Source organism: Prionailurus bengalensis, chromosome F2 (assembly GCF_016509475.1).
Source record: "Prionailurus bengalensis isolate Pbe53 chromosome F2, Fcat_Pben_1.1_paternal_pri, whole genome shotgun sequence".
NCBI classification, from domain to species: domain Eukaryota; kingdom Metazoa; phylum Chordata; class Mammalia; order Carnivora; family Felidae; genus Prionailurus; species Prionailurus bengalensis.
Genome location: NC_057353.1, coordinates 22,953,236 through 22,980,832, shown reverse-complemented (window position 1 = coordinate 22,980,832; position 27,597 = coordinate 22,953,236). Strand labels below are relative to the sequence as shown.

General features: G+C 41.4%; 1 protein-coding gene across 1 annotated transcript; it reads right to left on the bottom strand.

The window, feature by feature from the left end:
* Positions 1-439: 439 nt before the first annotated feature.
* Positions 440-27,046, bottom strand: RDH10 (retinol dehydrogenase 10). The gene is made up of 6 exons (XM_043601207.1): positions 26,746-27,046; positions 24,901-25,136; positions 5,153-5,251; positions 3,797-3,942; positions 1,936-2,067; positions 440-1,824 (listed from the first exon to the last, which is right to left on the bottom strand). The coding sequence occupies exons 1-6, from the start codon at positions 27,032-27,034 to the stop codon at positions 1,701-1,703; spliced, it is 1,026 nt and encodes a 341-aa protein (XP_043457142.1). The 5' UTR covers positions 27,035-27,046; the 3' UTR covers positions 440-1,700.
* Between the last annotated feature and the right edge of the window lie 551 nt (positions 27,047-27,597).

The following is a 27,597-nucleotide window of genomic DNA, read 5'->3' as shown; positions in this document are numbered from 1 at the left end:
TTAGGAAGCACTGCTTCCACTCCAAATGCCTCAAATGTTATAATGGTCTCAGGCGTCGGTGTCGTTTCCTTTTTTAGAGAATTTCTAACATAAATGAAGCTATTCCTTAAGACCAGCGCTGGGAATGCCCGCAGTGAGCTGGACTTTCCTGTATGTGATTACAGTGCTGACCTGATCCACGGAGCAAACTCATGGCAAATGGGATGCTGTCTTCCCACTTTCAGTGCGAACAAGCCCCTGATGAAGTATCTCATCTAAGGAGACGGTAACAATAGAAACTTGAGTGCACGGCACCCTGAGTTGTTAATGGCGGTTCGTGAACATTACCCCATTCAAACGTTTCTTCTTTTAAGTGTGATCTGGCATGAGTAAAAAAGGGGACGCAATGATTTTCTCTACAATATTACTGATAACTAATAATCACAGTCCATTGCACATGTAGGTTAATTCTTTAAATTTAATCAGTCCTTTATAAAACGTCCCAATTAATTAGTAAAAGATGGCTTATTTTAATAGCCTTAAACATTGGTCGCTATTTAAACAAGACATTCTAAAAAAAAAAAAGGCAATCACATAATAGTTTATAGTAATTTACAAGTGGATGGTATACATTTAGATACAGAGGTAGAGGTCCACTTTAACAACATTTCACTAATACACATTTACCAAATTCAAGGCACAAAATAGTTTGCTTTACAAAAAAATACTGTAAAAATGTCAATTGCTGTTCTACAATGTGAATAAAACTTTCAGAAGAATCTTTACACCCTTCCATACGTACTCCATAGAATATGGTTTTTCCCCCTCAGTAATCATAGTTGGCACAAAAATGGGGAGTTTTTTTTTAATGCGGAAGTTCCCAATTTTAGGAACTGTTTCTTTGCAGAGCTGCTATGTATTCTAGATAAAAGTCCACTCAGAGAAATGAAACACAGCAACTTCCTGAGGAAAGGGCACTTTCTGTATGCAGCAAAATTCACAGGTAGAAAATGTATGACCTTTGTGGATAACTAGGTCTCCAGAGTAATAGATCCTTAAGGGAAGATTTCAGAGATAAAATTAAAAATCCAGCTAACACTTCAGTCATTATGACTTTACGAAAGAGACCTGATCACCTTTACTGTAATAATCAAACATCATTTACTTCAAATTGGTGGAGATTTCAAAATTCCTTTTCAAAAGAGCTGTACACACAAACACCACGAAAAGCCACACAGGCTTTGCAAAACTGAAACTTATAAAACATGAGAAAATAGAGCACTATCAGTCCTTGAAGTTGCAAGGGCGTCAATTGGCTAGAGTTTAATTACAAGAATTAATAAACTCCATGGAGATTAAAAAAAAAAAAAACCCACACGGCTGAAACACACTGTTATCATCTCTAGACTTTCTGCTCATTAAAAAAAATAATGGTAGCCTGGAGATGTCACACAGTGCTTGTCTGAAAGATTTGACAGGTTTTAGGGTTCGGCCGAAAAGGAGCCTGCTGGCAACAAGGTAAGCTCACTTTTGCTGATCACATTTTCCAAGTATTCTAGTCGGTTAATTTACACTTTATTTATTTTTTAAAAAGTTGATTTAAAAAAAAGTCAACATGGATTTGGAATCCAGAGAATGTCAATAATGCTGATGTAGATAGGACTGAAATACCTTGATCGTCTTCTGATAGAAATGATATTCCATACAAAAAAGATCGATTTTCAGATTCCATTTTTTGCTTCATTATTGTTTGTGGCTTGTTTTCTTTGAGCGATAAATGGGTACATACACTTGTCTGCTCCTAGGAACCGATACATGCACACGACTGCTTCAAAAGGGAGGATGCTGAAAAGGGAAAGGGGGCTATTAGCAAACGTGTGACGTCTCATGTGAAGTTATAGGGGTGGGGCGGGCATGAGACAGACGCAGTGCACCAGGGAACCCCACCCGAGTTACCTCTTCATGAACGTCACGATGTACATGAGGCGGGGGGTGCAGATCATGGGCTGGTCGGTGAGGATGGCCTTCATGGCCTGCTTCACACAGTAATCCGGCTTCAGAGGGGGCAGAAAAGGCTCAATTTCTTTCCTGGAAGTTATATATTAGAAAAATGAAATTAACGCAAAGTAGGGAAGACTGGAAATACACATCCAAACATTAATAACGGCGTTATCTAACATAGGTTCATTTTGTTTCCTTCATTGTGCTTTTCTGTATTTTCCACAATTTCTTACTATGAATACATTTTATTTGCATAGTCTGGAAAACGAGCTAAAAAAAAAAAAAAGCAAAATCAGTCTGCTTTTCTCTAAAATGAGAAAATCATGTTTTTAAAATGCCTTAAAATGTATTTCATATTATTTTTCTATTTTTTTTCAATAGAAAAAGAAGAGAGTGTTTGGCATAACACTCAACCCAAACATTATGCCGTACTTTTTATTTATTTCTAATATATTTTTTTTAACATTTATTTTTGACAGAGACCAAGCACGAGTTGGGGAGGGGCAATGAGAGAGGGAGACACAGAATCCAAAACAGACTCCAGGCTCTGAGCTGTCAGCACAGAGCCCAGCGTGGGGATAGAACTCATGAACCGTGAGGTCATGACCTGAGCCTGAGCCAACATTGGACACTTAACTGACTGAGCCACCCAGGCACCCCAACGACGCCAAACTTTCAGTGCTAAGTGTTGCTGAAATGATGGCGTGTATACTGGTATAACCTTCCTGAGTGAAGAAAGTCAGCTACACACATTCCAAGGTATTTTCTCTCGGGGGTCTCTGAAACAAAGTACATATAGACATCCTACCTTCAGCTGAATCCATTACATTACACATTAAAATAACCTAATAGTATAACGTGCTCCTTTCACTTTTCATTGTCTCACCACAGTTTTGGACACCTGCCATGATGCTAAATAGGAAACAGGACTCCTTACACTCTCAGCAATTGGCTTCTAAGTATATAAGACGAAGACAGACACACACACACACACACACGGGAAAAGAGGCAGAGCTTGAGTCTGTTCCCGTCCAGACTAGGAGTCAGCCTGAGACTGGAATGACTCAAATCAAGCTCCACCTGCTTCCCAGCTTGGCCAGGCTCAGGATGTGTTAAGAATGGCCCTCACCAACAGGGAACTGGTTATCTTCCTTTGCCTTTCAAATTCTTCCCAGAAAAGATCTCAAAGTAAGCATGTCTTCACAGGTATCCTATTAAGATTTGTGAGCTTGTTTACCGGCTTAGTTCAAGTCCGACGTGACCTGGCATTTATATTCCCATATGCCTCCTTTCAAAGTGGGTGGGAATTTTACTTTGTCTTTAGTAAATCTAAATAGTTCTTCTCATTCTGTCACAATGAATCTACCTATATATACTCTCCACAAAAACGAAGCTCCCAAATCTGGAGAGCAATATTCAAAGGTCTTTTTAAAAGAAAAGCTTACTCTTTTGTGACAGTGACATTGTTTCAGATCCAAATCAAAGTCACATTCATTTACCAATACTAAAGAAAAAAAAAAAAAAACTCCTAAGGAAGTAGCTTCTAAGGAAAATCCTGGATATTTCTTTTCTTCTTGAAGAGAGGCCAATTCCTTTCTGATGCTTCTAGACTGACTTCCTCGCGCTAGTATCTGTGGGTACCCGACCCTCACCTGTTAAGCTTTTTCATTGGAACTTTACAAACCTTGACCGATGAAATGACAGGTTGAACTGTGAAATGATAGTTAGAGGGTAAGATCTGATTCTACATATTCTCCCAATATGGAAAGATGATTTCTAAACTGCTTTTTTATCAATAAGATAGGTTCTCACTGACCTGATTCGGCAGCCTCTGAACATGCCCGTGTCTACAAGGTAAGGGCAAACCAATGTTGTTTTAATTCCATCCTTTTCAGCAGCCTTTAACTCATGGCTCAGGGATTCATGAAAACCCACCACTCCAAATTTACTGGCACAATAATCCTGAGTTAGAGGGGGAGAGAACAGAAACACTAAGTATGTGCACAGATCCCCCACCAAACCCACCGAACTCAAGCTTCCGTGATCCTATTACTTTGGTTATGTGTTTGATACAGAAGGTTACAGGTGACTAAGCAAAGAAAAGGAAAGCATTTTTAAAAGACAGCTATCTGATGTGGTTTGGTGCAGAAATAATATTTTCAAAGCAACAGCAGACGAACACTTTTTGCCACATCGACCAAGTATCATATTACTTTGCGGAAGTTACCACAAAGGATTCTATAAAGGCTAACACACTGAAGCTAAAAATGGAGAAGGGTTCACTTTGAAGTTTCTGGAAATTTACAAATGGCCTCTTGTTCAGTAAAGGAGAATAAAAATCCAGTTTGTTTAATTCTATGAGAGCAAAGGTGAGTCTAGCTTAGGTTATAAGTTGTTATGATCCACTTGTCTTTTTAGTGTAAAGTGAAGAAAATGATAACTACACCTTGCAAACTTAAGCCAAACCTTTACCTAAGAACACACAGTATAGAAAGTTCTCCTTTGTCCCATTTGCAGTGTAGGAGTGGAAATGTAGAACATGGAAGCCATCTGTTATTTGGTGTTCTTTTGCATATTTGCATGCAATTTTTAACTCTACGCTATAGGCTCCCACAGGACAGACAGCACAGGCTGATACACACACATGCACTTTACAATTTGTGGTGAAGAACAGGGCTTGATTAAGCCCAGTTCTACAGATCTAACATTGCGAGACACCTCACATCTGCCGTAGCCATCTTCTCTGATGAGCTGATACAGGATGGCTCACTTCTGGCAAGTTGACCAAAACAGAACGTCAACCTTTGGCCTCATTCATCTGTTTCCCGTGGCACTGCCACTGCCCTCCATGGTTTCGTTCTTGACCCTGCACCTCCCCACCATCATCATGCAGAACTGCTAATGAAAATGGGGCACACTGAGGACTGGTCCACCCAGTGCTGCTGCTGCTGCTGCTGCTGCTTTGTCAAACTAGCAGAAGTGATTTTATGGCACAAGATACTAGAGTTGCACCTCACCAGCTGGCCCTGGGGTATCGCAGAACATTCCACAAACAGCACACAGGTAGAGTGCTTTCATAAATGTATGGGCCACAGGTACTCTTTACAGGATTTGGGGATATTCGGGATAAAGCGACTGAAGGAAGGAAATGCTTTATATTAGACAAACAAACCTCAACTCCAGCAGTACTGAACAATCCCAGGGAACTTGCAACTGTCACAATATGACCATGATTAATCTCCAGCATTGTAGGAAGAAAAGCCTTAGTGGTCTGAAAGAGAAGGAAGATTGAAGCTTTAGAACTGACATTGTGAGTTTCATCTAAGAGCCAATCCTACCTAATGTTTTACCCACATAATAAACGTTTCCCAATTCATTTAAAAATCTTACACATCCATGAAAAGAGAAGATCCTTGAAGTGTCTGGTTAACATAACACCGTATCATTGGTATGGCAGGCCTATTATAAAGCCGTGACCAAAAGGACTGTAACACAAGAGCTTTTGGGGACAATCTCCAGAGATGAAAAGAAAGCCGTTAGTCGAAGACTCTTTATCACCTTTCAAGTGATAGTTATCTGCTAATCTAAACTACTCCCAGGTCAGAGATCTTTTTATGCTCATGACACTTTAACACAGCTATCTCCTGGTCTGTGAGAGGACCTCCAGCTTACCCTGTATCTACAGGAGGTAAAGTAGTTCAGGATGTAAAAACGCGGGATGAAAGTACAGGATCATTTTAATGAAAACTGTGTCCTATGCTGACTGCACTGCCAAGAGCTTACAGCATTCTGAATGCACACACCCCTCTGTGGAGGTTTACAGGGCAGTGACTTTCCCACAGAAGCAGGTGACTGGCCAGTGTAGCCAAGCAAGTAGCAGAAGTTCCAGGGCAACAGACCCAGGGACAGCATTGATTTCTTATTCGCTAAACTCTTTTTCCCTCTGGATCTTTTACCTTCAAGACACAACAAGGCTGTATTAAAAAAAAAAAAAAATTACTTCAAATTGCTTAAGATGATCTATTAACTACTTCACCAGGCTCCCAACAGTTTTATAACCTGCTTCTTAAAAGAAAGCAGCAAAGAGCAATCTGTCTACTGTTGAGTTATATCCCATTGCCAACACAGCCTCCCCATGATTTATGAAGTTAAAAAAACCCAAACAATACACACTGGACTTAAAGAAGAGTTGCATGCCCCTCTCTGAGGATTTCCTGGCTAAGGGATCACTGAATTTTTGCATAAATATCTAATTTGTTACAATAATTTTTGCATGTACAAGATCAAAAATGGTCATTCCATTTATTTTGAAGCTTTTCTGTGTTCCAATCCATGGTGCACACAGTTGCCAGATGAATGTCTGTCAAGGGTCCCAAGGTGGTCCCCAGTCTGCCTTCTGATTAGCATGCGACTCCCCTGCCCCAACTCCTACCCCATTTTTCTGGGCCACCTCACTGCTGCTGCCCAGGGCACCCTTCTCACCTGTGAGGTTTTACCCATGAATTCTTCTCTAATCTGACAATCTACTGCCAATGCCCTCCTACATCATTCAAAGTATAATATTAATCACGTGTTTACAAAACCTCTTATGCTTTTCAACATGCTTATGTCACAGGAGTTTCGAAATAATTCTCTACTGGAGGTGTTGAGCCTTTATATAATTCTATACCACCTTAATTTCGTTCATATTTCTTTAAGACATATGGTCAGTACCATTCACCGTAACATAGAATTACATGTTCTATGGGATTTTGATTGTTTTATATTTATTTGTCTGGCTGCCTCAGATGAAGCTGGGAGATCAAGCTTCAAAGATTATGGGAGAATTACTCCCCTGTAATACCCTGTGGAGGAGAGAATGTGAACCATGTGCCTTACGTACTTCAGAGACCTGGCATACTACTGGATGGAAGAGAGACACGTTTCAGCTGGATTTTTACCTCTTTGCAGTAGGTAGTGGGAATGGCTAGGGCAATTACGATAATTATTATTTTGGTCTGCTTGATAGCCAAAAAAGGCAAGACCTGGTACTTCAGGTCATTATAGGTTCAATTTTAGACTCAACAGCTTATATATGGCCATTATATTAAGAATTACAATAAAGTAACATCATTAAATCTAAATAAGAAAATGTATCCTTAAGTAATCAAGTCTGTAAGTCTTCTTTTAAGTATCTGGTTATGATGAACTGTTCCCAGATTAACTAAAAAGTCTAAAATTTATTTTTGACGTTATTCGGAGACCAGTTCTAAGTATTAAAAGTTTGCCTAGTCTTAGAAGACAGGGATAGGTTTAGTTCAAAGGATCTTACTTTTAAGTTCTTAAGTATGTAGAAAGTCTCAATATTAAATCCCAAGAAACGACACACAGCATAGAATACTGGAAAGAACTTGCTGCTTAATCACCTGATGAATCTGAATCGCTGACCCTGCTTGTTCACATCACCAGTGACCACTCACTCCAGCTGGCAGCTGGCCCTGACTAGAAACACATGGACACAGAGCAGTTTGGCTCTAATGACCTCCCCGTGCTCGTGTGTGACGTTCGTTGTTGCCTGCAGGTGTTAAATGACCAATCCAGATCCCCTGCACCATATAAATGTAGGTGATACCAGATTAACAAGTTCCTAACTTTTTTTTTTTAAGTTTAATTTGTTGCATGTTCTAAAACTGATTAATGACCCCTTCCCCTTTTCCTGAAATTAGTCTGGTGGTATTAACTTACTCATTCAACAAGTGTTTCTTGAACATCTATCTATCACAGGCAGGTACTGTTTTATGATCTGGCCAAATGATGATGGCTAAAACGGGAGCTGGTTCTGTGCCTGTCTCTAAGCAGAATTTACACTTACCGGCACTTAATTGTTAAAGCACTAGAACAGTTCTAGTGTATCCACAGGGTATTATGCCTGTGTATTCTAAAAACTGTGACTTGGGCCTGCTTTCCTCCCCACCCACCCTCCCACCAAGTAGTCTGCAGGGACATTTAAGCTACTTGTTTTGTATTTAAAGGAAGGAGGAAAAAAAGAGAAAGAGGAAGAAAAGAATCCAAATATGGCTGGCTAAAATCTTTTCCAATTGTGGGTTGTAAACATTTTTCAGAGAAATATGCTTCACTTTGAGTAGCTAGTAAAGTGTGACACAGGTTTGTTTTAAAGCTTCCTTTAGGGAGGGAGAGTTAAAAAAAAAAAAATGTAGTGGCAGGTCAATGTCTGGTTTAAAATATGTGATTTCTTTGCCCAATCAGGGACAAACACGACCTTCTGTATAAGTGAAATCCAATGTGTCGTTTCATTGCATTTTCTACATCCTCAGACAAAGGCCTATATTCTTTAGGAAGCTCACCAATTATAGGCCTAATACAATGACACTGCTATCAAGGCTGAGAACAAACAAGGTTGAGGAAACTGGGAGGTGAGAAAAGGCATCCAAGGCCAGGGTCAGCCTCAAAACCCAAACTCAGGGTTTCCCAAAACTGGGGTCAAACACTCAGCTCCTAGTGTGTGCCAGGCAAAGGCAAGCCTGAGGTAAAAGCGTTCACATCAGGACCACTGAGGTTTCTTTTTAAACCTGAGTTTTCAGGGTTCGCACTGGAGCCTGATCCACGTGACTGAGCACTCAGGCTGTTAATCATTTCCTTTGCTGCCTGAATGGAGGCAAGCAATTACTGCTTGTGCCTTATTTCCACAACCCAAGTCCTGCCTTGTGTCTGGGGCACATTACCAAATAAACTTTGATCAACACTAATTCTATCCCTTACTTTACAAGAAAAATGCTATAAATGGGTGGCTAGAAAGCATCATATTTTCAGGAATTTTCCCAAGTAACCTGACTAGTTTTCTTTTCTGATTACTCTTGCCCTCAACAGTCTGGTAGATGACATCTGAGATAGCACAGCATATTCCGTCCTTGACACAGTCTGACAGCACAAAGAAATCTGGCACTTTGCAATGAATTATTAATGTGCACAAATATTGTAGCATGTATGAGATGGGGACCAGCAAAAGGTGAAGTGCTAGTTGCCATGACACCAGTCAGTTCAAGCTAAGGTTTGTGATCTTTAACTTTGTCTCAAAGAGTCATTGAAAGAACATAAAGGGCAAATCTAAAAGCACACCCAAACGGCTTAAGTATAAATTCATGCATCTGCCACCATCGGTGGATCTGAGAGGGGCAACTCAGATAACTCACTGAACACCTGGACTGCTGTGTGATCTCCACTCAGGACGGATTACCTAGATCAGAAGTTACCACCCAATACAGGGGGCTCTAAAGAAAGTGCAGAGTTATTAGCTGGTGTCAGTGGTGGCTGGCAAAGTTAGCTAGATGCTTAACCCGAGTCGGAGAACTGTGCTCCGTTGCTGCGTCCTTCTGTTCAAATGTCTGCGAAACAGAGGACATGTGGTTCTCCATCAGGAAAAATGGCTGACTCTCGATCTAGGGGGTCTCAGAGTCAGTAACCAATATACATTCATTGGCATTGTCGGTGGGAGAATTTAAAGTTGGAACAGATCTAGGGAGTATTTTATCTGCAGCAAGAGATAACTCTTATCTCTGTCTCCTTCTGCGTCTGTCTAAAAAGTGTGGAGACAGACCTTTGAATACTCATGAGTAATTTTATCACATGACTCGAATACCATAATTGGCCACGAGCTGATGGGGTTGTTACTGCTGACTAAAAAGAAAAAACAAAGGAGGGAGGAGGACATTCAAATGGACACTGACATTCTTATGAAACATACTTAAATCTAATATTGCTACAGCTCCTCGGGGTTCTTCAGAGCACTGGGCACTTTGAAAGATAACTGTAAAGGTCATATTTATAATATAAACAAGAATTCCTTAAACAGAAGTGTGACTGGACACAGACATGACATGTCATATCTCGAGAAATCTTTGAAAGTTAGGTTTACGCCAAATTAACTTCCAACAGTTGTAACCCTCCAGATCATTCCTGGTGCTCTTAATGACACACAGCAACACACAGCCTGTGGCTGCACTGTCAGGACAAATTAGCCTAAAGTTCGACAAAAGGGAATGTGAAGAAATGTGGTGTCTGGCAAAGCCTGGCTTTTGAAATTTCGAGACTGATGACATTTTAAAGGTGTAGGTAAAACACCTAGAATGTGTTTTCCATATTTGCAAGCCATGCCAGGTTAATGGACACTAAGGGAAAAGCAAAGTTAATTTCTCACAGTAGGAAAAAGGCCTCATGCCATATTTTTGTGTGTTTGTATAACTGTCTTACGGTCAAGTCCAGAAAAAGCATCTTTGAAAAAGAATCATTTTAAAGTGTTTATCTCTCATGTGAACACCAAAAAACAGAAGACTTTCATTTGTAAAGAAGGTCATAAATCATATTTTGATGGGAAAAGGATTAACATCATCAGCACATATAAAATAGTAAGGCTTTTCAGAATCCTCAAATTAACAGCAGTATATACACAACTTGAAAAAAAAAAAAAAAGTACAGTTAAGACTCCACTGCACAAAGAACACCTAACTGGACACCCTCATGGCCCCTCCACCTGGTGCAAGAACTCTACTTGCTGTTCTGCTCCTTCTGCCTTTGTCGCCTCCTGGAGTAACTTATCTTTATCAGAATCACAAAGGAACATACTGCTTATTTACAAGGCTAAAATGACATCTGGTGGCACTCTTCTCTGAAAACTCAGTCACTGCTCCTGGAAAACTATGATTCAGTAGTACATACAAACTATTGAAGGCGCTGTGAAAATATAGTGAGCGCAGTTAAAAAGGCTAATAGGATAAATCATCAGCATGTTTAAAGATTGAAAAACGGTGACATACCCCCCCCCCCAAGCTAACCTGGGAAAGGAACATATGGCTAAATACTCTTAATTCTGTAGATTTACAGGTATCTGCTTGGTAAATATACTGACCACCAAACTTAAGAAATTTCACTCTGACCACAGAATGTGATAGTTGAAAGTTTTCATTACAAAATTATCTTTTAAAAAATTTTATTTATTTATGTAATCTCTACATCCAACATGAGGGCTCGAACTCACGACCCTGAGATCAAGAGTTGCATGCTCTTCTGACTGAGCCAGCCAGGGGGCCCCACAAAATCATCTTTAACTAGGAAGTAAAAACTAAATCTGAACTTGCTAGCAATATATTGATTGACTCTAAATCTTTTAGTTTCACTTAACAGCACAAATTCTGGAATCATTATAATTGAATGACAGCTTTTTTTTTGTTGTTCTTATTTGGTGTGTTTGTAGAGACAGGAAAGCCTCCAGACAAATTGTGCAACAGAGCCCCACGATACTGAAGCCTGGAACTAATCTCGGACTTAACAAAACGTTCATCAAAATCTCTTATCAGATTGACACAAAACATTCTGTCTTTAGCTATAGAAGAGAGGCTAAAGAATATGTCATAACTGTTGAATGCATACCAATGTTACATCTACTGTCCTTTTTGTTATTATTTTGAGGCTATGGGGATTAGTTTAACGTTTGAAGGCATCAGCAGTTAATGCTTAACACACATGCACTAGTACATTCCTACAGTTGCCCTGCAACCAAGAAGCTAATAAAAGAGCTGGGCTTTTCAAATGAACACCTAGATGATGACACCATGAGTTATTCAGCAAAAATAAATGCTTCATTAACTTGCCTTCCCACTGTTAAAGCATGGGATGAATCTACCCCAAGGCAGCAACTCACACATCAACATTCCCTTGCATTTTAGGGTTTGCTATGCAGAAATGCTGGAAAGGAGGTAACTTAAAACTCAATCTGTCTGTAAAGTACACTGGTCTTTGGAGTCCACATGGTCCCAACTGCCAATCAGCTAACCATCCTTATTACTTGACCTCTTTGAATCTTGATTTTAACTCATTTGTGAGACAAAAAGAGAAGGTTCTCCAAGGTTTCTTTGTTCAAAAATGTTACGGCGACTTATATCCAATAATGCTTTCTTCGATTCCTACCACACATTCGAAATACAAGTTGTAACACTGAGGTATAACTTGCATAAGACTCTCGTAAATGACTCAATACGGTATCAGTTCCATTAGTGTAGATGCCAGCATCTGGTAAGCAGTAAAAATCTATTCATTAAACATTTATATGATGTCATGACTGTGCCTTTTAAAATAATGGAACTTGAGTTCAAACCTCTTACATATTAACAAAATTACACATTATCTGCAAAACATTGTTTTTCTGTGTCTCTGTTAAACTCAGGGAAGCTCAGTATGTTAAAAGAAACTGAACGCTGAACACTGTTCCTGAAGCGCTGTCTTCCCTGACCCTCCCCCTGACCGAGTCCCAGATGATCAAAGGAGTGTTCCATGATCTCCTTCAAGCTCAGGCCCCTTTCCCTATTTAATAACGCCTTACAGAATGATGAAAATAACCCACAAAATTGGAGCCAAATAGTCTGCTAAACAACATGTTGTCATTAATCCCTTTGCTTTGCCCCAAACTCAGATCGCATCTCAGAACTTGTAATAACGACAGATCTTCCAAAGGGCAGAGGCCCCGCTTCTGCTCTAGTGACTACTAACCACTTCCAGGAGGCATAAACACTGCACACACAAGCTCAGCCACTGCTCAGGCCCTCTGTAGGGGCCGGACTCCTTTGTCCCTCTGCCCCCATTCCAACAGCATGGCCCAGCAACGTCCCCGTGATCACCTTTCATCATCCTCTGTATTTCGTATGTGTAAACAGTTTACATTCTCCCTTGCTTCCTAGTTTGCTTACGGTGGAATCTTCAAAAATAATAAAATTGTTACGTAAGTAAAAAATATAATCAAGAAGTTACTCCTGAAAACTTATTCTGAAGTGTGCACTGTAACAACATAGAATTTACTCATTACAGATGAGGGTCTATGAGGTCTCTATGTTGTGTGAGGCACAGTTAAAGAGAAAACTTTTGTCAACATCTGAGGGAACATGCACATTAGCAAATCAGGTTCCATGCTGATGACTGTTTCTAAGCTTTAGTTCTCGTAGTATATGACATTTTTCTGGATTCAGAAGGCATTTTGGACTTAAAAAAAAATCACAACTTAAATTTGGGCTCAAAAGCCCGTCAGTTGTAGCTTATATGTCAGTACCTTCAAACTACCACTCCACTACTAAATTAAGAGATATCTTCAAGGACAATGATTGCTAATCCAGTAACTGGTCTGGTATATTCTAGCTTCATCACAGAAGAAGACGGCACTAATCACTTATCAATCACAACTCTGGCAAAACCACCTAAACTGTTCCTAAATTGTGAAAACTAAAAAGGAAGACCTCCTCTTAGGTACAGCAGGTGTCTGAGAAATCATGCCCTCCATTATCTGATACTGGATGCCAATGATACGCCAGGGGCCAGAAGTGGAGGAAAGGGGCATGCACAACAGGCAAGGTTGTAACTTATCCTGGGCAGGAAGAATGTAGCTCTTTAATGCATGGTCTTCATTTTGTTTCGTGACTCTTAGGGCTTTGGAAACTCCATCCTGGGCACGGTGACCAAGGGAAATAGGGAGCAAAAGTGCACCTGCACTCTTCCTTTTAGATACTGGACCGGAATTCAAAATAATAATAATAATAATAATAATAATAATAATAAACCTAGAGTAAGATTGGAACACAGAGTGTGTGGTCTGGCATTTTTCTTGTCTGGGAGATTTCTAAAGGGCTGATTAGCTCAGGAAAGAAAAACAAAAAGGCAGGGTAAGGAGAATATTGAGAAAGTGAGAAGGAAAATGCGTATTCAAGACCGGTTCCTCCTCAAACTTTGATGTGCCAAAGAATCACCCGGGATCCGAGTCCAATACAGATTCTGGCCCAGGAGGTCTGGGAGGGGGTCTGAGAGTCTGCTTTTCTAACATACAATCTGCCAGATGATGCCATTACTGCCGCTGCTCTGGAACACAGGCTGAGCATAGGGTTCTAGCGAGAGCTAGGTAATCTGTCTACTCTAAACCTCAAGGGGCTTCAGATCAATTTCTCCTACAAACTCAGCAGAATTGGAAGGTTAAGTTTGCTGCCCTCTATCCTACCCTCACTCTCTGAACTGGGATATTAGGGGTTGGGAAGCCCCACTCTCCATACCATTCCATTCTTATGTTTATAAGATAAAGCCTGGTTCAAACCAATGTCAAGGGCTCCCAGTGCCTTCTACAACTATGAGAGTTTATGGACTGATTCTCTGTATATTTGCCTTGGATCCATTTTTAGCAGTGGCAAGCCCCTCTGTTGTCGTTTTGAATGTTAATATATGTTAAAATCTGATACTCAAAGTGATGGCGTGAGAAGGTGGGGCCTTAGGGAGCCCTCAGGAATTGGATCAGTGCCCTTCTAATGAAGGCCCCAGAGAAACCCCTCACCCCTTCCGCCATGTGAGGTTTCAGCAGACAGCTGTCTATGAACCAGGAAGTGGGCCCTCACCAGATGCCAAATCTGTTGGCACCCTGATCTTCTTAGACTTGTAGCTTCCAGAATTGTGAGACAGAAATTTCTGTTGTCTATAGCCCATGCAGTGCATGGCATTGTTACAGCAGTGCAAATGGACTAGGACAACCCCTTAGCCATTAGAACAGGCTCCCAAACAGAGACCTAGGAGGCTTCAAAGTCCTCTCCCTGCATCCACAGAGGCTTTGAAGGCTCAGCTTTCAAGACCAGGAATTTAGGCCCATCCCACCTCAGCTTTTACCTTTTCCATTTTTCACATTTACCTTTCTGAAGCTTTCATGCTTTGGTAAGCCTATGAAAAAACCCCACCTAGGAAAACATCAGCCCTTTACAAATCAGATGCTTGGGCCAGAAGTTTGGACAACAGCAGCTGGGCAAAACTGCATAATTTTGAAAATCCATGATTAGCATTTCCAAAGGCAAAGCTTATAGAGTTATCTGGAATTCTAATCCCGTAAGATTATTATGTAACAGAATAAAAGTTTTACATTTTCCAGGAGATAAGCTTTAAAACAACACCAACAAAAAACAAAACTCAAATCATCCTGTTACTGACACTTTATGGTACCAAGTATTTCTAGAACTTTGTGTAGCCAGTCCTCATAGAAGTGCCCTGTTTATTTGCTACCTTTTGTGTCCAGCTTGTCAATGTCGACATGTGAACCAGAAAAAGCAAGGAAGCCAAGTGACTGAGAATATCCTACAGTCTTCTCAATGAGGTAACCATCTCAGATGCAAACCATGGAAAATTACAGAAAAGGCAGGGAAAAAAACACATGAACTGGGCTTTAGTAATAAAATTCTGATGAGGTGCTGGTTCTTTAGCCTAGAATTTTACATTCTTGTCTAATTTATGGAGCAAACTTTCTGGAGATATTAAGCTAGGGTTCATTAGTCATTGCTAAACGAACTAAGCTAGTAAAAAAAAAAAAAATCAGCATTTGAAGGGGGATTCTTTCATAAGTGACTCACAGAAGAAAATTGACAAGGAGCTTTGAACCGGTGGCCCAGCTAAGTATTTGTAGAAGTTCTAAACTAAAGTCTTGGGATGAGGGTCTGGGTCCTAGGTTCTTCTTTCCCCAGGGGTGACCTTAGGCTAGTCCTATAATCTCTCTCAGTTTGTTTCCTCATCCATAAAAATGGGGATAATGGCTCTCTTTAATTCAGGGTTGCTTTGAGGCTCAAATGAGAGGAGAGTGTTTATGAAAGGGTCTGTAAAATTTAAGTGCTATATAAAAGTATAGTAAATGCACTCAAGACTCATTAAGCATATATTTACAGGCTATTTTGGTTACAAGTGCCATCTATTTTTGGTGATGTTGTTTCTTCAAGTTCCTGCAGTTCCTGGTTCTTACTATGTATGGCTCCCAGGCCTCCCTGCCCTCCACACAGCACCAGACCACGCTTCCGGCAAAATGCCAGTAGCTGACCACCAGAAGCAGCCTCAAAACCATATTGCTAAGCAGCTGTTTCAGTTGCCCAGCCCCTTCCGTTCAGAACCCTAGATGCTGCTGGGAAACAACAATGTTTTCCAGTAACACCTCTCCTCTAACCCTCTCTCCTCCAGTCCTCTTTTACTAGGAGCAGAAACAACCGCTGAAAATATAAATTACGACACCTGACAGAGAAGAGTCTAGCAAACATAAAAATATTAAAAGTTAGTACAGAACTATTTTAACTTATTATACCTGATGTGTCTTTTTCCCAAGAGATAATAGAACTATCTCGTCTTTAAAAACCCTTGAGAAATCAGTAGGGGGCAGTATGTTAAGTGCAATTTGCAGGTGGGAAAATTCAGGCTTTGAATTTTAAGTTTCAGTTGTCCTCAAAATACCCATGTGCTTACATAAGTTATACCACAAATATTTTCCCAGTTACACTGATTTGGGAAGTGTTATTTTGAGCCCCATTGTTTAGAATAACACTAAGAAGCTGAACCTTGTTAATATTTAAAAATTCCAGTACTAAGCTATTTGAAAGAAAGGCAAGAAAAATTCACATTTTTATGCAAGCAGCAAATGAGAGAGAAACAGCACGGTTTCCCCGAACCAAACCAAGCAAAACAAAAAAAGCAAGACAACAACAAAACCCCCACAAAAAACAACCTTCACAATATTAACACCATGGCCATCTTTCACGCATCACTTTGTGTGATCTTTGAAAGTTTCACAGACCAAGTAATGTTTTGTTTCCAAATGTGAATTCATCGTAAGTGGCTTGTCAGTTGGGCTAATTTGACAGCACTCAAGGCTGCGGCAGTAATTGCCCTGACTTGTTAAATATTCTAGCAGCATTTGCTGCAGTGTTGAAAGTTTTATGATCATTAGGAGAGGATATTCAGTTTTTTCCCTGTGGTTCACTTAATTTTAGTCTCAGAGCGTTTAGGAAAATGGTCCCTGACAGGTGTGAACTTGATTTCTAAGAGAATTGACAAATAAAGTAAAATGAAAAAGGAATCTAAGAATGGGCCATGCTGGGTAAGATCAAGTGAAAGATGTAAGTGTTCCCTGTGTTGAAAGGCACACCCTCCAGGGCTGGGATGGCGTAAGCCTGCAAACCCAGGCCGACTGGGACCCAATGGCTGGCCAAATGTGTCAAGGTGACTGGGATTAAATCCTACAGCCCTGCTCTGACAACCTGTACTCCAAACAGTGGTATCTTAAGTGTGAGGCCACAATATAGCGAAGTTCTCTGAGGCTGGCCCACTCCAAAGACTGCCTGTACACTCTACCTGTCCACTACAGATTTTCAAAGAAAGAATTACAAGATACCACCCTCTGAGTTATTTTCCCATTATGCTTACAAGAAGTATCAGCCTAAAAGGAATCTTTAGGTCAGATGATAATAGAAACTATAAAGGGTTAGTTCTTTGAATAGCTAACTCCTATAGTAACTTCTGAGATTTAAAAAAAAAAAATCAGTAATTAAACCAAGAGAGATTAACACATTTTAATCTGATCCCTAGAGTTCCAGGCTCAAAATATTGGATTTAACTCATTCAGTTGATACAGGGAGTAGTTCCCGATTTCTTAAGGACTATCAGAGTTTGTCATACTCCAAAGATTAGCTACAAAAGGCCCTTTATCTTGGGAAAATTATCGCTTGTATGTGCACAAGGAAAGAAGATACAAATCCACCCTGCCAGGACACCCCCTAGTGGAAATTCAACATAGTACATACAATTTGGGGTTCCAAAAACATCCTGGGTATTTAGGACTTAACACAGTGGCTCAAATGAACTTTTTCCAGTCCGCTGGCTATAAATACACCATAGTCATGAGCCCTATTATTCATCAAGCATTCCAAATCAAGAAAACAAACATGTCATCTATACATCTATCCACGTAGGCAGGTATCTGAATTAAACAGAGGCATACTGGCTACTTATAATTGAACGAAGCTTAATTTTGGTTTCTGAAAGAAACAGAACAGAAATTTTAGATGAGTCTGTTAATATTCTTTAATTCAAGGAAAAAACAAATAAAAAGGGGTTCCCTACTTTAAAAAATTATTCTAAGTCCCAATTGAGGTTATTAAACTTCTTGAAAGGAATTGTATTCAAGTTAACTAAAGTCAATTCACTAGAATTTGCCAAAGATCTTAAAAGTCTGAAAAACAGTTAGGGTAAAAGCAAATTTAAAGGGAGAGAATAAATGAGGAGAATACGAGCAGTTAAGTATTTGGCCACAGGGTTTGTAGCTCTTCCCTAGGCCCCAGTGACCCAATCCTGCAATGAACAGCAAAGGACACCACCCAGGCACACTCCATTCAAGCTTTTTGAACAAGCTATTCAATCAGTGTTAACATTAGCACAGGTTAAAGAATGCTTTCACTTTGACATGTCCTGTAGATTAATTTCTACTTGGGCAGATAATGGATAAAGCCCTAGATGAAGAAATAATGAGGGAGAAAAGAACAAACATCAACTCCGCTTCCAGGAATTGAGATAACAGGACATAATCAAACAAGAGTGGGCCATTCCCTGGATGGAACTTTAAACTATTCTACAAGGACTACACCCTAATATACAAAGAGACTATTAAGTTAACACGAAAATATTATGAATATTTTTTTCCTCTCTCAGGAGTAGTGATACATTTTGTCTAAACTATTCAACTTCTTTTGTCTCCCAGGACTCAAATGGCAGACAGCGGAGTGCTCAGGGTTCCATCAAGGCACAGTGAGGTATCCAGCCCTGTGGGAGTTTTGGGTTGACCAGGAGATATGATAGATGATGAGTTTGGAAGGCAAGTGGAAATCAGCTTTAGAAGATCTAAGCTGCCATGCTAATAAGCCTGGACTTCATGCTGTGAACAATATGGTCACCCAAGGGTTTGGGGTAGCATAATCTTTAAGCAGGCACATAACAAATTCGAGTCTGCTAAGATAACCCTACGTTGAAGAGCAAAGGCTGGGAACAGGGAAAGAAGTTCAGAGACTCCTCCCAAAGTCCAGGCAAGAGGTGATGGAAGCACATGGGATAAGGCAGGACTGGGAAGGAGGGGATCAAAGTACATGGTAGCAACAGAACAGTCAGGACTCATGAGTGCGGGCAGGATGGAGAATTAAAGATACTGCTGATGTTCCCAAGTTTGGCACTGGCCACACCAGGGAATTCAAGAAGGGGCAAAAAGAAGTGAGTTCAGTTTTGAGATTTGTTGATTTTAGGGAATGAGTGGAACAGCCAAGACAGGTGTGTGAACTTGGGAACTGTGTTAGAAATCAGATGAAGCCATTGAAATAAACAGATTACCCAGCTAGAGGTACACAGTGAGAAGAGGTCTGAGTATGCAATCCTAATCATTACATCTCAGAAGCAGGGAGGCCAGGAGGACTGGGAACACAAGAGAAGCAGGAAAAAGTGGGCTTTTTATGGAAACTAAAGATGAGTTTCAGAGATGGTTAACAGGATCACATTCTGTAGAATGATCAAGCTGCACACTGGATTTGGCAATTACGGGAGCACTATTCTTCATATGATATTGGTTACTCAGCAATATTTTTCTGAACAACTGAGGTAACCAGACACAGATTAAAACATGTATCTAAAATATTGGAAAGATTTTTAGAGGATGGTTCTCTGCTCATACCACTTATGTAAAGTGATGTTTTATCAAGTCATAGATACTGATTTCTAGTAGCAATAGATTTGGGCCTAGCATGTAACATACCAAACATAGAAACTCGATGTTCGATGGGCATGTGATCTTATTCTATGTTAGGAAACAAGGCTATGAAATGACCCTCTTAGGGACACAGTCCCAAGTACCTGAGTGGTTGCTACCTAAGAGATATTCTGAAGTGGGCTCACAAGAATTAATAAGATAGAGTATTCACACCCCAGGTCAATTTGCAGTTCAGTTCAAGACCTAAAAAATCTTTATTTCTAAAGCTCAAACATGATACTTATGCATGTTATTTATTTAACAGACCCGTTCTATCAGAGACTTAAAAATTGGCCATGAATTCCGAACTTTTAGTAGCTATTGTAAGGTAGGAAAATAATATTTTATAAAACATTTGGTATAACAATTCTTAATATTATGGTTTGAAGGAGGAAGTACTAGCCTAGTAGTTTTATATGAACACTTTAGAAATGATTTTTTTTTTTTTAATTCTAAACCTAAGAGGACTTGAACAAAACTAGGTTTCTCTAACCAGAGAACAATACAGTATTTGAGATTAAAAACCAGTAAATCACATAGGAACTTAAACACTAATGATTAGGGACCATTCATGAGATATTAGGTACTACCATAGCACTAATGTCTTTAAGTGCTACATTACTCAGATCTAGGTGGTGGGCTTTTACTTTTCCTGGATGGATTTTAACTAAATAGACTTTAGACATTTGGATATAGATAAATGCCTAATTCAGTAATTAGTATTTTAAAACTGTGAAACCTTTTAAGTTAAGTGGTCTATTAATTAACTACCAATTATCTTGTCTGACTACCGTATCAATAGAAGTAAATTACCGACTAGCTATTTGACAGATTTAGCCCTTTACCATGCAAAATTTCTGCAGAACATAAAAGGCCTGGAGTTAAATGCTTTTGCTACCCCCTTTTGGTTAATCAGGGATCAATTTGCTGCTCACGTATAAAGGCCAAATGCAGCTCTCTGGTCAAAAAGGATCTACAGATAAACTATGTCTCGCAAAAACAGCAAGCTAAGATTGGACTCCTCTTAAAAAAATAACAAGTGAAGCAACATTAAGGTTTTGGGGGGAAACATGGGTTTGTAATTCCTGTGTGGAGGCCAACCTGCCATATTTCAAAGGAGTCTAGAGAGGTATTTTCAAGTTTTTGTAGCACACAGAGATACAGAGGGAGCCTAAGTGAATGTTTTCTGTGATTATGCCCCAATTAATGTGCATCGTATTGCATACACTCTCCTTGGTCTTGTCCTAACCATGAATGTCGCACAACAGATTATACTAACTAGAATCCATCCCAAATCTATCACTTCTTAACTGGTGACCAAGAGAAGGTTCCTAGGAGAGCTGCTGGTGATGGAAGAATACTGGACGATGAAAGATCACAGGACACTGGAGGGCTGTGCAGAACAATGGCAAGTACTGTGAAAACTTCCAATTGCTTAGAAGTACAGACTACGAGGTTAAGAATCAAGGAAGGAACACAGGAAAAATCCTCTCCTTGAGGCCCAGCCATTAGGAAATATGAATGGTTGCCATAAATTCAATTGGAGCTTGATTCAAATTGGTTTATCAACACCGGCCTTCTCACAGTCGCTAGCCTTGCACCAATGAGCAGAGTTAATATACTACAGTAAATACGAGCACACAGGCGAGGCCGGGAGAATGGAAAAGTTGTATAGGAAAAAAAAGGAGATACAATTATGAATGTGAGCCAGCCCCATTTTGAAATTTCCTCAATCTTATGCAGCTTGAATTAGTCCAACATAATGCCTATTACTTTTTGAAATTTCAGAAGACAGGTCCCTGTGAGTATCCTCTGAGTAGGCTATCTTCTAAATATTTAAGCAGAAGTCTAGCCTATACTATCAAACATTTATTGAGTGTTTATTTAGTCTCAGGAGTAGAGTTCTATTGCAGGCAGGGGAAAACAAATAGAAGTATATAACAAACTGCCTTCAGAAAGCTTGCCATCTATTTCAGAATTTCAGGGCACAACGTGTAAAAAATTACACAAAAGAGCATGTACTGTGCCACAAAGGAGGAGAATAAAGAGATGTTGCAAGAGATTAATAATGGCAAGAAGAGAGGGGCACCTGGGTGGCTCTGGTGTCTGACTTCGGCTCAGGTCGTGATCTCGCAGTTTGTGAATTCGAGCCCCACATGGAGCTCTGTGCTGGCAGCTCAGAGCCTGGAGCCTGCTTCGGATTCTGTGTCTCCATCTCTCGGCCCCTCCCCTGCTCATGCTCTGTGTCTGTCTCTCAATAATAAATAAACGTGAACAAAAAAAATTTTTTTTAAATAATGGCAAGAAGAGAAAAAGCTTTAGACAAGTCATTTAACTGCAGCTTCATCAGAAAATAAGGGATTAGAAAATAAGATGATCTCTAAGGATCCTTGCAGCTCTAATATGCAAAAATGCCAGAAAAGGGCTGGAGTGGGGAGGGAAGATTATAGTAAGAACTTGAGCTAGGCCTTAAAAGGTAGAAGAGTGGAGGAAGAGGGTCTCCAGGCAGGGCCAGTAGTAGAAGGGTTTGGAAGTAGGAGCACCCACAGCTTTTCAGTGGAAGTCCACACGGCTTTCCAATTCACTACATGGGACTTTAACTCTGGGTCACAATCAACATACCATTTAGTGTTTTATGAAAACAGACATCGACTGCTACTTAGAAGTCTGGCTCCAGACAATCTGTTCAAATGACTACACAACTGTTTGCTCAGCTGATCTACTTTTTAAAATGAACGGGGCAACTTCTTTCCCCCAGCCAAATATAGTAAAAAGACACACTGGTTATTTTCTCTGGAAGGAAAACAGCATAAACCAATACATCTTTAGACAGTTGTCACACACATTTTTGTTAAAGAGGACTACTGGAAAGGAAGCTGAATTCAGGTAGCTCTTACATCACTGCATATGTGCACCCACCCACCCACCCCCACTGCCAGTCCCTGTAAAAATTATAGTAAGTCTTCCTTTAAATTTTAGTTGCTAGTTCTCAACTTCTTAAAAGGTTTGTAAGTCTCGGCAAGAAGTCAGAAATTCCAACTCTAAAATGAATTTTCTGACTCAATATTGAAAATAAATTCTTAAGTTTAGATGCTTAGGGGAAAAACAGCTGGAGAATTCAGGAGCCTCCCATATTTTAATATGAAGTGACGTCATTATGGTCAAGGCTTCCAAGAACTCCCTAAATTGTGTAGTTAAGCAACATCTCAAAGCAAAGTAAGGACTCTGGGAAGGTGGTATATTCCTCCTTAGTATACAGATTCAATTCCACGATAATTTTTCTGTCAGAGACCTGATTCAATTTTCTCCTTAGGTTAGAAAGTAGTCCAATATTAGACTACAGTATATCAAATGATGTGCATTTTCAAAGCTAAAGCTATGGATTTTCTGTGCTTAACACACTCTAAATTAGCTCCCATTTTATAGGATGTCTAGCGAGAAAAGGCTGCTTTCCTCTTCAAAGTATTTAACTGCAGATTGTATGGGGTTTCTTTAAAAGTGTGGTTTCATTTGCAATTTTACAATTCAGGAAAGTAATCATACAGAGAAAGTAGGCAAGATAGCTAAATTTTAGAGCACTGGGTAGGTCAAAGTTTATGGTTCAGAAACTGAGGATCATCTCAGTCAAAGGCTATGGAGAAAAAAAAAAAATACTGGTGTTGGTTCACAACTAGCCCACCAATGGCTATATATCTGTTTAAGGATGACAAGCTGACTAAAATCAACTGGAATTTCTAAGGCACTTCCATCCTTATCATTCAAATGCAAAAACTACAAGGCCACCTGCAATTCACATGTGTTATTTCAAATGGTGGCTGCTTGTTTTACTCAGAATTGTCAATACATAGGATTCTTGATAAACTGTATTGCCAAGTTTATTCATCTGCAGTGCCCTTTACTCACCTGATGCACCCCTTGCCACTTGTTCTTGTGGACCCCATGGCAGCAGGGACTTTTATTCAGTTGCCCACCCCCACTGCACTCAAGACAGACAGACAGACAGACAGACACACACACACACACACAACCTATGCACATGCTCCCCCACCAAAACACACTTAAGTTCCCCCAAACTGTATTTGGTAATCTCCTTACTCATTTAAAACATCAATATGAGTTAGTTAAGTCATTTATGTGTTCATTTCTTGAAGTTTGAAAATGGGTTAAATAGAGCTCATGTTTGAAAATAAAACGTTAAAGGAAGCTTCTTTCAGGATCAGAGAAATGGTTTGATATTCAAGGAACAACATTTGAATAAGCACTTCTAAAGCCAGATTAAGTTTTTAAGCAGTTGCTAAAAAATTAATGAGGTTTAATGTGACCTATTTAAAAGAAACAGTTCTTTGTTGTGTTCCATTAGAAGGCTAATCCACCTATGGAAAATACAAAAAAAAAAAAAATAACAACAAAAAACAAAACAACAACAACCCAACATCCTACCTCCTTACCCTTTCCTTATTGGCTCATACCTATCTACGAAAATCAAGGGGAATTACTTCAGAGGAGGAAGAGAATAAAGTGGGTCAACAGTGTACAGTTATGGGGGAGAGCTTCACACCCAACATTACTGAAGTTTAGCTGGAAAATTGGGATTCATTTTGTCCCCAGAGCAACAGAAGGCCCTCCTTCCCTTTCATCCTTAGATGCTGTAGTTGTGACGGTTAGAAGCGGATATGGTTCAAGTCTCTCCTTCCTCAAGTCTCACCGTCCTCCTGCCCCTTATATAGCGACTCTGTGGTCCTATCAGGGTGACTTCAGTTCTCCTGAGAGAGGCATCTTGTAAGCTGAGACAGTTCTGAGACCTACTCCATCAGGACAATGCCACAGACCCTGTGGCTGGTCAATGGATGTTAAGTGACTGCCAGGGTGGCCTGACCACTCCCAATGGACCACAAATGCTGATCTCAGAATCTCTGGCACTTTCTAAAATGTGGCTGAGCAGTAATTTGGAAGCCTAAACTCTGACTTCAGGAATTCATAAGAACAACCAATGTTTTACAAACTCAACAGAAAGTAAAATAAACAAACCCAGGGTTTTATGCTCCCTCTAGTTATTTTTATGGCAATCTTTCAAACTAGTTCAAAATGTTCAGTCCTTTACTTTCTCAAGAAAGACTGCATGGGACGGGGGAGAAAATAATTATTTGATAGTAACTGGCATACAGTGTAATTCACCATGGGGAAATAGCAAATTAGAAGGAAGCTTTGTGGTGAAACAGTATAGGTGTCTTCCAGGATGGTATTGAAGTCTGGCTCCTTCCCAACCTTCTCATTGAGGAAGGCCTAGTAATAAAAACAAGGATGTTTATATTTACCCAGAAGTGTGCATGGCAATTGACCATCATGGTTCTCTCAATGAGCTCATCAGGACATTCCAGAAGGTGATGCCCAGAGACCACGCCGGCATTATTGACCAGGACTGAGACCTCGCCAACCTCCTTGCGGACCCTTTCTGCAGTCAGGTAGACATTCTCCCTTTTTCCCACATCACAGGTGTAGGTAAAAACCTGCAAGTTACAGTGGGGCAGAATTTCTTCCTCACCATTTCCAGCTGTCCTCGGAAGTCCAGATGAAGGGGGAGAAAATGGAACAGAGAAAGGGTGGGGGGTGCAAAATGTGAGTCACGTGGCAATCAGTAGGACAAAGATCACACAAAACAAAAATACTACAGTGAGCTTCAGATTTCTAACACCATAAGGCTTGCCAATGACTGAACTTACAGCTGCCTTCCTCCCCCAAGAGTCTTTGGGAATTATAGCAATTTACTGGATAACTTTGCTTAGGGGAAAATCATGTAATTGTGACAAGCCCAATACAAGTCAGACCTCATGGGATCAGCTTCCTGGAGCTAAAGACACCTGGAAAGAACTGATCTCAGCCCAGAGAATAACACCTCCTCCTCCCAAACACAAATAATGCACACTCCTCTTTTTTTGAGGACCAGGGGCCAGAACCGGCTCTTTTTCTTTTAGTAAGAGCACCTTCAAAATGGGAACTCTCCTTAAGGCTCACAAATCAAAACCGTAGCTAACAATCTGAAGTCATCCAAACCCAAGAAATGAACCTAAAGTTTCTCATGAAAGAATGGAGGTCACTGGTTTGTTTTAACTGGAATCTCCGAGTTCTCCTCAGAAGCACCTCGCATAAATCAAGTTTACAGGTAAATATGCAATTTTACCACAGAAGATCTCAGTTTTGAAAGCCCAAATCTCTTTCCTGGTTTTTGAATACCTTTATCTTTTAGGTTTCAGCAGGGAACACAAAAATCTGTATTTGCTACCCTACCATACCACTTTTGAAAATGTAACAGTTTTGACCTTTGCTTTTCTGGCCTAAAAGGCAGGTGCCAATACTTATGGTGAAAATTGATCGATATGGGGGGAGGGGTGGGGTCCAAGTTAATCTCCTCCGTATAGTTCTATGTATTTTCCGGAAATAAAAAATTTTGTCAAAGAGCAAGAGCCATTATCAAATTTCCTGGACCAATATTTACGGTTGGTTATGGTCTCCGCATTGGCTTAAAAAACAAGAAATAAAAAACAAAACCCCTCAGATTCAGGTGAGTTAATAAGTATACAGTGAGGCAGATTTCCTGAGGTTATCAAAAACACGGAATAAATTTACAATGAGGCTTAAATCCTCCAAGCGCTTTCCAAGAGGCAGCACACCTTTCAATCAGGCTGAGTATGTAACTAAAGCACTTACCTGTCTGTGGTGCAACAATGTAATTATTTTCTGGCGGCTAAAGTTATAGTGAAATCATCAATGCCGCCTTAGCCCCAGCGGTTCAGACCACAGTAACACACAGACATGCATCAGTCGAGTCTGAGAACAACTTCCCAGATTCCTTAGTTTCCCATCATCGCAAAAGCGAGTGAGCCATTTCTTAAGGATTCACACCTGTGCTAACAAGCGCTGCCTTCCCGATATCCCCAGAGGGTTTAGGAAACCCGACATTCGCCCCCAAAGAGGACCCCCGTAAAGACAAGGGTTCGGCACACCTTCCCCCTTCTAGGACAGAGGTGACCGTGCTCCTTTCCCAGGGGGCCAGCTCCACTCGCCGAAGACGAGCCGGGCTGACCAGGGCAATGGGGTTTGGGGCCCTCCCGGGGAGGGCTCGGGGGTGGGGCGAGGCTTGATCCGGCGCAGGTCCGAGTTACCTTGCAGCGCCGCGGCGTCGGCCGCCTCCAGGTCTCGGTAGATGTGGCGCACCATGCCCGCCGTCTCCTCGTTGCTCTGAGTATTGATGTCCCAGAGCACCAGCAGCGCCCGGCGCCGGGCGAACTCGAGCGCGAAGAGGCGGCCCAGGCCGCTGCCGGCGCCCGTGATGAGGCACACCTGGCCGGCCACGCTCTTCTCCTTGGGCCGCACCAGCCAGCGCGCCGCGGCCAGCACGAACGCCCAGAGCACTTTGAAAGTGACCACGAAGAACTCCACCACGATGTTCATCGCGACGCCCGGAACCCCGCACGAGTCCAGCGTCCGCGTCCGCGCTCACCCCGCGCAGGGCAGCCCGGCTCCCGGCCCCAGGGCGTTTGTCAGAGCCGCTCAGACCAGAAGGCTGCGCCCCGCGCCCTCTCTCGAGGTGCCCTCCGGGCTGGAGTGCGCGGCGCCGCTCCCTGCTCGCGCGGGGCCACTCCCGCCCGGGCTCGGCGCGGTGGCCCCGGGGTTGTGCCCGCCGCGGCAGCCGCCCGGCTCGGCGCCTCCTGCCGGCGGCCGCCCGCCCGCCCGCCCGTCCCGCAGCGCCCGCCCGGCCGGTCCCGCTGCAGCGGCGGTGACAGCCGCGAGTTAGTCGGCGCGCGCTGCCCTCATGGCCAAGCCGCCGCCGCCCGAGCGTCCCCGGAGCCGGCGCGGCGGCTCCCTCTCACCCCGGGGGAGGGGCGCGCAGCGGAGACCGCACGGGCCCGCCGGCCGCCTCGGGAGTTGTCAACTTGACCCAAGTTGCGAGAGGGTGGGAGAGTGGGGTGCGGGGCAGCGGGAGCGCCGGGAAGGGGCGACTCGCTCGGCGCAGT

Bases quoted from the DNA above. Each gene is read 5' to 3' on its own strand.
- RDH10 (XM_043601207.1), bottom strand. From the start codon at position 27,034: ATGAACATCGTGGTGGAGTTCTTCGTGGTCACTTTCAAAGTGCTCTGG. The intron at 25,137-26,745 runs GTAACTCGGACC...TTCCGAGGACAG, and splicing joins CGACGCCGCGGCGCTGCAAG to CTGGAAATGGTGAGGAAGAA. The intron at 3,943-5,152 runs GTTTGTTTGTCT...CCTCTAACTCAG, and splicing joins TCAGTACTGCTGGAGTTGAG to GATTATTGTGCCAGTAAATT.